Source organism: Salmo trutta, chromosome 29, assembly GCF_901001165.1.
Source record: "Salmo trutta chromosome 29, fSalTru1.1, whole genome shotgun sequence".
NCBI classification, from domain to species: Eukaryota; Metazoa; Chordata; class Actinopteri; order Salmoniformes; family Salmonidae; genus Salmo; species Salmo trutta.
In genome coordinates, this window is record NC_042985.1 from 12,875,862 (window position 1) to 12,884,877 (window position 9,016).

Genomic DNA, 9,016 nt, shown 5'->3' on the forward strand with positions numbered 1-9,016 from the left:
TGTAGTGACTGTGGAACACTCCTCTCACAACATGTGTTCATGCTATGAAACCCGACCACCATCTACCTACTCAAGGTCCTTATGAGATGGCGGGGATCCAAGATACAAGGTTACACAGAAATTGTTTAAAATCTCTCTTTTTGTTTTGACTTTTGCTTTACCCTGACCTGGCGTGTAACCAGGCACGGCTGCCTATAAGAGAACCAGTGAGAGCTGATCAAGAACTCAGACCATCAGGAGAAGCCGGTAGCAGGGAGTCTGGGTTGTTGCTTCAGTTTAAGAGTGTGTGTGTATCGCGTCCGTCTGTTTGAGAGATTTACCATTTTCATCACCTCGGAAGCAACAGTGTTTCGTCAGTTTAGCAGCTGGTCGTGGAGTGTGTGTGTGTGTGTTTCATTGCGTCAGTGTGTCTACCATGTGTGTGTGATGGATCTGTTGTCGCCTGTGTGTGGACGTGTGATGGCGGCGGTGTGCTTGGACACCGTCATAGCCGACCTGTTGGTGTCCGAGTCACGGAACGCCACAGCCACCAGGTCAGAGGGCGTCTCCCTGGCAACGGGGTCCCTCCTCCTGCTCCTCTGTCTGCTGCTGGCTACCTGGCGTCACACCGACAACAACTCTGTCCCAGGTCAGTCACAATACAGTAACAACAACTCTGTCCCAGGTCAGTCACAATACAGTAACAACAACTCTGTCCCAGGTCAGTTACAATACTCTGTCTGCTAGGGATCATTCTTATATAATAACAACAAGGTGAATTACAACAGTGATTTGTCCAGTTACAGTTCATTATCTTATTTTGGGCTAAAGTGATTCTTCTAATTGAACATGTTGCATCCAGAGCAGGACTGTTGGTCCAAGTCTATACAGGGATCTTATCTTAATCCATATGATATCTTCATCTATGCTCAGAGACGGAAGAGGAAGTGAGACATCCCACTCCCTCATTTTGTTCTGGTTCATATACAGTCAATGAGCAGACTCAGCTGCTAAAGCATTGGTGCCTACGGGAGAACCCGGTGAGACCGGAACTGTGAAAAAAGCATTCAATAGTAAACAGCCTGAGTGGGACATCTTCATTTATCCACCAACTTTGCTGTTCTGTGTGTTCTGTGTACATTACAGGATGAGATCTGTGTTGTGTTTAGCTGCCTGTGTGATTCTTTGTGAATGCAGGAACATTGCCTTTGAAAGGTGCATTGTGGACAGCGCTCTACAACGCGCTGCAGATTGAGTCCTGTCCCTAGTCTGACCACAGAGTATTGGCTGCTGTCTATGTACTACTACTATGTACTACTGCATTACTATGTTGTGTCTGTTGTATTGGCTGGTTTCATCAGCTGTCTCCTTTAAATACTAACATATCATATTTATGATGTTATGCTATGTTATGTGAACGTATGTATTGTATTGATATGTAACGCTATGTAGTGTTATGCTATGCTATTCTATGTAATGTTATGCTATGCCATGTTATGCTATGCTATGTTATGTTATGCTATGCCATGTTATGCTATGCAACGCCTTGCTATGTTAAGTTATTTTATGTGACCACTCTCCCTCTATCGCTCTCTCTCTCTCTTTCTCTCTTGTTCTCCTCTCTCTTTCTCTCTTTCTCTCTCTCTCTCTCTCTCTCTCTCTCTCTTCTCTCTCTCTCTCTCTCTTCTCTCTCTTCTCTCTCTCTCTCTCTCTCTCTCTATGTGTTGGCTATGACAGGTCCTTTTTTCTGTCTGGGTGTGGGTCCTCTCCTCTCATACCTCAGGTTTATATGGACAGGTAACTACTACAACATGAAATACAACAAATTATAATCTGCTTCAATAACAAATAGTATATCGGAATAATTTATTGAATACATGTTCTATGTACAGGTATTGGCACAGCCAGTAACTATTACAACAGTAAATATGGAGACATCGTCAGGGTCTGGATCAACGGAGAGGAGACACTCATACTCAGCAGGTCAGTAGCAGGCACTCAGGCAGTCTGTCAGTCAGGCAGTCAATCAGGCAGTCAGTCAGGCAGTCAGTCAGGCAGTCAGTACCAGGCAGTCAGTCAGTCAGTCAGTCAGGATGTCAGTAGCAGTCAGGCAGACAGTCAGTCAGTCAATCAATCAATAATCAATTGAAATATCTTAATTGAGATGTTTGAATTTTATTTCACAAAAGCACCTGTAGATTACTTGTAGCCTAGATGACATATGTTATAATACACATTTAGACTTATTTACATAGACTTGTAGACTTCGGAGAGTGAATACCAGTGTACCCACCCTCTCTGTACAGTTCCTCTGCAGTGCATCATGTTCTGAGACAGGGGCGTTACACCTCTCGGTTCGGCAGTAAACAGGGTCTGAGCTGTATTGGCATGGATGAGAGAGGCATCATCTTCAACAGCAACATGGCTCTATGGAAGAAGACCCGCACCTACTTCGCTAAAGGTGACCGATTAGACAATGACTTAATCAATTGAAAAAGATAAGCATGGCATTACAATACCACTACTTAATTGATCATAATAACTGATTCTAAATATTAAATGGTAAACCATTAGAAGGTTGCTGTATTGAATTACTATTCTCATATACACAAACTAATAGAGAAGTTAGAAAAAACAAAGGTGTCCAGTCTGTTATTGACAATATCTTCACAGGATATGGTCCAATATGTTGTAATATCTGCTGTATCTCCACTGTGTGTTCCAGCTCTGACAGGGCCTGGGCTGCAGAGGACTGTAGACGTGTGTGTCTCGTCCACCCAGACACACCTGGACGCTCTCCAGGGGCTGGACGGACTGATGGGTGGACAGGTGGATGTCCTGAGTCTACTACGGTGTACAGTAGTGGACATCTCTAACAGACTGTTCCTAGGGGTGCCTCTCAACGGTGAGCCACACCACATCCTTTTATACTCAATAATACTTTACCCAATATAATTGAATACATTTGCATTTTATAAGCACATAATATACAATCATAAATACATTTAGGGAACTTTATTTTGACTTCAGGTCAGCAGGTTTTTCAATATCTAGTTGGTAACTCACAGCCATAGAACCACAAGACCCTGAACAGTATATCTGAACATCATTTATGTAAGCACTCAACATGACTTTCCTTTTCTAGTGGGAAGTTATTCCACTTTATAACATTTTATTTGATATTATTAGAGAAGGAGCTGCTACAGAAGATTCAGAAGTACTTTGACACGTGGCAGACAGTGCTGATCAAACCAGATATCTACTTCAAGTTGGACTGGATCCAGCAGAAACACAGGAGAGCAGCGTAAGTCACCCAGTTATAAACAGTTAGCGTCATTACCAAGGCATCCAGAACATCTAATATTAACACTTTAAGGGTTATATATAGAATAGGATAACACTTGGATAGTCCATCTGTAGATGCTCTACACTTAGAAAAAAGGTGTGATCTAGAACCGAAAAGGGTTCTGAAGGCTGTCCCCATACGAGAATCCTTTGAAGAACCTTTTTTGGTACCTTATCCTAACCCTAAACTTAACCCTAACCCTAATCTAAGCCTTTTTCTGAACCTAACCCTTAACCGTAAGAATGTGAAATGTCAGAATAGTAGTGGAGATAATTATTTATTTCAACTTTTATTTCTTTCATCACATTCCCAGTGGGTCAGAAGTTTACATTAGTATTAATAGTACTCAATTAGTATTTGGTAGCATTGCCTTTAAATTGTTTAACTTGGGTCAAACGTTCCGGGTAGCCTTCCACAAGCTTCCCACAATAAGTTGGGTGAATTTTGGCCCATTCCTCCTGACAGAGCTGGTGTAACTGAGTCAGGTTTGTAGGCCTCCTTGCTCCCACACGCTTTTTCAGTTCTGCCCACAAACTTTCTATAGGATTGAGGTCAGGGCTTTGTTATGGCCACTCCAATACCTTGACTTGGTTGTCCTTAAGCCATTTTGCCACAACTGTGGAAGTACGCTTGGGGTCATTGTCCATTTGTATGACCCATTTGCAACCAAGCTTTAACTTCCTGACTGATGTCTTGAGATGTTGCTTCAATATATCCACATAATTTTCCTCCCACACGATGCCATCTATTTTGTGAAGTGCACCAGTCCCTCCTGCAGCGAAGCACCCCACAACATAATGCTGCCACCCCCATGCTTCACGGTTGGGTTGGTGTTCTTCGGCTTGCAAGCCTCCCCCTTTTTCCTCCAAACATAACGATGGTCATTATGGTCAAACAGTTCTATTTTTTGTTTCATCAGACCAGAGGTCATTTCTCCAAAAAGTACAATCTTTGTCCCCATGTTCATTTGCAAACCGTAGTCTGGCTTTTTTATGGCGGTTTTGGAGCAGTGGCTTCTTCCTTGCTGAGCGGCCTTTCAGGTTATGTCGATATAGGACTCGTTTTACTGTGGATACAGATACTTTTGTTCCTGTTTCCTCCAGCATCTTCACAAGGGCCTTTGCTGTTGTTCTGGGATTGATTTGCACTTTTTGCACCAAAGTACGTTCATCTCTAGGAGACTGAACCGCTCCTTCCTGAGCGGTATGACAGCTGCGTGGTCCCATGGTGTTTATACTTGCATACTATTGTTTGTACAGATGAACGTGGTACCTTCAGGTGTTTGGAAATTGCTCCCAAGGATGAAACAGACTTGTGGAGGTCTACAAATGTTTTTCTGAGGTCTTGGCTGATTTCTTTTGATTTTCCCATGATGTCAAGCAAAGAGGAACTGAGTTTGAAGGTAGGCCTTGAAATACATCCACAGGTACACCTCCAATTGACTCAAATGATGTCAATTAGCCTATCAGAAGCTTCTAAAGCCATGACATAATTTTCCAAGCTGTTTAAAGGCACAGTCAACTTAATGTATGTAAACTTCTGACCCACTGGAATTGTGATACAGTGAATTATAAGTGAAATAATCTCTGTAAACAATTGTTGGAAAAATTATTTGTGTCATGCACAAAGTAGATGTCCTGACCGACTTGCCAAAACTAAAGGTTGTTGACAAGAAATTTGTGGAGTGGTTGAAAGACGAGTTTTAATGACTCCAACCTAAGTGTATGTAAACTTCCGACTTTAACTGTATCTGGACTATCCAGACTATACAAATAAAGTGTGACCTAGAATAGAATAACTTTATTTTTCTTAGAAGGACCTTCACTTGTGGCATTCAGATAATTGTCACGTCTACTCCCTCTGCCCGCCTCCGGCGCTCGACGTCGCTTCATTATGAGTGACTCCATCACTTCACTGATTCGTCCCTTATATCTGTCACTCCCTTAGGTTCATTCCCCAGGCAGTATTCATTATGTGTTTCATGTCAAGACCCTACTCCTGTTTTGTATTGTTCCATTTTCATTGTTTTATTAAACTCACCATCTGCACCTGCTTCTCGACTCCCAGCATCTTCGTTACAACAATGAACACTTAACAGCACATTTCACAGATGACAAATACACAATATACATATACAATTCTACCAAATAATGTTTATTTAAATATATGCAGCAATACATTAAAGTTGAAGTATTATTGTTAATGTATTACTCTGTTGCTGTGTTGTAGTCAGGAGCTGCAGGATGCTATAGAGAGTCTGGTCGACCAGAAGAGAAGAGGTCTACAGGAAGCTGACAAACTGGACCACATCAACTTCACTGCAGACCTCATCTTTGCACAGGTCAGTCGCTGACCTTGCCGTTACCCTATCCCCAACACTAACCCAAGCACAGGTCGTCTGCACAACTTAAAGACTGCCTTAGCCCACTGAGACAAAGATCTAGGCATTAGGCAAGTCCCAAATCCAGGCTTAACCAGGGGTGGGGTCAATTCCATTTCATTTAAGTCAATATACATTTATGTAACTGTAGAATTTCAGTTTACTTCCTGAATTGACTGAATTGAAATTGAATTGATCCTAACACTGGCCCTGACCCCAGCCCATGTCCTCTGCACAATATTGTATTCTATTCTGCGGGTTGTTTCCACTTTCTTATGTTAAAGCATGTATAACAATAACATAGCTTGTGTGTTTCAGAGCCACGGGGAGCTGTCAGCTGAGAATGTGAGGCAGTGTGTATTGGAGATGGTGATAGCAGCTCCAGACACTCTGTCTATCAGTCTGTTCTTCATGCTGCTGCTGCTCAAACAGAACCCTGATGTAGAACTACAGCTCCTAGAAGAGATAGACACTGCTATAGGTGAGTCCCCACTTCACAATCTGTTAACATAGAGCAACAGCTTTTAGAAGAGATAAACACTGTTAAATTCTGTCTTTGTGTCTTTGAGCAAGGTACTTAATCCTAATTGCTCCTGTAAGTCGTTCTGGATACGAGTGTCTGCTAAATGACTCAAATGTATAATAGGTCAAACCTTCACAATCTGTTAACATAGAGCTACAGCTTCTAGAAGAGATAGACACTGTTATAGGTGAGGAACCTCCTGCTGCAGCTTTACTCTTTTTACTAGCTATAGGTCAGGACCCATCAAACCCAGACAACTACAATACTTTCCAATTGAACTAAACCCTCTCATTTGATATTTTAGGGGTTCATGTAGCTATATTGAATATGTGGCAGTTTGAAGACCATCTCCCTCCTCTCTCAATGTAGGTGAAAGGGAGCTCCACAATTCTGACCTGCAGAACTTAAGGGTCCTAGAGAGCTTCATCAATGAGTCCTTAAGGTTCCATCCCGTGGTGGACTTTACCATGCGCCGGGCACTGTCTGATGATGTCATCAGTGGCTACCGGGTGCCGAAGGGGACAAACATCATTCTGAACATGGGCCGCATGCACAGATCAGAGTTCTTCCTCAAGCCCAATGAGTTCAGTCTGGACAACTTTGAGAAAAATGTAAGAGAATAATCAAGACTATCACAGGGAGAAATTCATCTGCACCCTGAGGTGTAAAGATATTTATTTATTTATTTCTCTCTGTCGCTCTCTCTGTCTCTTGCACTCTCAGATACCTAATCGTTTCTTCCAGCCTTTCGGGTCCGGTCCTCGATCCTGTGTTGGCAAGCACATCGCCATGGTGATGATGAAATCCATCCTGGTTACGCTGTTGTCACGGTACTCTGTGTGTCCTCATGAGGGCCTGACCCTAGATCGCCTCCCACAGACCAACAACCTATCACAGCAGCCCGTGGAGGAGAAGGGGGAGCCTCACACCATGAAGTTCCTCCCACGACACCAAGCCAGGAAGCAGTCTTAGAGCAGGGCTCAGACACTGGTATTGCATCCCAAATGACAACCTATTCCCTATGTAGTGCAATACTTTTTACCAGGGCTCACAGGGCTCTGTTCAAAAGTAGTGCACTATGTAGGAAATAGGGTGGTATTTGGGACAAAGATTGCATTTTAGGGCTAATCTTAAATTAATACTTACTTCCCATATATGTAATATGTTAGTATTTTATTCATATTTGTATGTTTGTTATTTTGTACTACAAGTTATTTTGTGATGTTTTCTATGATAATAAGTTATGTTCAAGGAGGACATGTCTTTATAACCAATGATATCTGTAATAAGAAAAGCTTGTTGATTCACACACCATTGTAATTATAGAATCTGAACTGTACATTCACACAAACTAAACGACGCTGAAGTGAAAATAAATGGTATATATTGTTATATTCAATCTGTTCAGTTTATTCATTAGATGTCCTTGGAGCGATGGATGTTATAACTGACTGTCCATGAGATCAACATGCTATTTAAAACATATGTTGAAGCTATACACTTTAAACAATGAAGCTATAATTTGGGTTATGATGTTAGACAGTTGAACTAAGCTCATGAGACATTTACAGCCTTGTATTATTGTTCATCATTACCAACCTTTAGGCATGCTAATTTAACCCCTTGTCTCCTGTATAGGAGTATGCCCTCCATCTTACTGTCTCAGTGAGAACAGAACAACAGGTGGAGGAGTTTTGCATATTTGTCCTGAACATTTTTGCTTCTTTAATATGAGTGATTTGGTTAGTTAGATTTCCATGTATTATATAAAACATACTGTAGGTAGCCCTAACCAACAAAAATATAAATGCAACATGCAAAAATGTCAAAGATTTTACTGAGTTACAGTTCATATGAGGAAATCAGCCAATTGAAATGAATTCATTAGGCCCTAATTCATTAGGCAGGGGCACAGACATGGGTGGGTCTGGGAGGGCATATGCCCACCCACTTGGGAGCCAGGACTACCCACTGAGAAGCCAGGCCCAGCCAATCAGAATGAGTTTTTCCCCACAAAGTGCTTTATTACAGACAGAAATACTCCTCAGTTTCATCATCTATCTGTGTGGCTGGTCTAAGATGATCCTGCAGGTGAAGAAGGTCCTGCATTGGAGTGGTTACACGTGGTCTGTGGTTATGAGGCCGGTTGGATATACTGCCAAATTCTCTCAAACGTCGTTGGGGGCGGCTTATAATAGAGAAATGAACATTAAACAGCTCTGTTGGATATTCCTGCAGTCAGCATGACCCTGTGTGCAACTTTCTGCACACAGGATCCGAGTCTCCAGAGGCCCGTCCGGTCCCCTGGTAATGGCTTCATCTGCACCGCTTCACCCACCATGAGCTCAGGTAAGTCCTTTGCTGATTTGTCATCGATGAACTTGGACACCTGTCTTCTGTGATGAAGCTTCTCCAGCACGTCTGTCACCACACAGGGCTCCAGGAGAGTGTTGGCTACTGGTAGAGCTGCTTTTAAGCGCTGTGCCATGAGGCGCTGGGCCCGGCTACTATTTATGCCTTCCGTTGGGGTATTGCTCCACTACAGGACCGCTTTCCAGGCATCCTTCGCCTCTCACAGCTTTTCTGCAGAGGTTCTTCACGATTTTGACTTCCGACTCTACCTTCCCATTAGCTTTTAGGTGTCGTGGCGATGAGGTGACAGGCTCAAATTCCCATTCAGCAGCAAATGTCCGGAACTCAAAGCAGAAGAATTGGGGTCCATTATCTGGCTGGCCATAGCGGGCAAACTGAGCCTTGCAACGTTGGTTGTCGTCTCTGCTGAGAGGTT

The 9,016-nt window shown here is 42.7% G+C and overlaps 1 protein-coding gene across 2 annotated transcripts; it reads left to right on the plus strand.

Moving 5' to 3' along the window:
* The first annotated feature begins 264 nt into the window (after positions 1 to 264).
* On the plus strand, positions 265 to 7,586 carry LOC115166948 (aromatase). 2 transcript variants are annotated; one of them, XM_029720916.1, is made up of 10 exons: positions 265 to 628; positions 1,717 to 1,776; positions 1,872 to 1,962; positions 2,286 to 2,440; positions 2,705 to 2,884; positions 3,169 to 3,283; positions 5,555 to 5,666; positions 6,024 to 6,186; positions 6,598 to 6,839; positions 6,952 to 7,586. In XM_029720916.1, exons 1-10 carry the CDS (start codon positions 427 to 429, stop codon positions 7,198 to 7,200), a joined length of 1,569 nt encoding a protein of 522 aa, XP_029576776.1. In that variant the 5' UTR covers positions 265 to 426; the 3' UTR covers positions 7,201 to 7,586. The 2 variants fall into 2 exon arrangements, with proteins under 2 accessions (XP_029576776.1, XP_029576777.1); XM_029720917.1 differs by having other exon boundaries at positions 6,973 to 7,586.
* Positions 7,587 to 9,016: the final 1,430 nt, after the last annotated feature.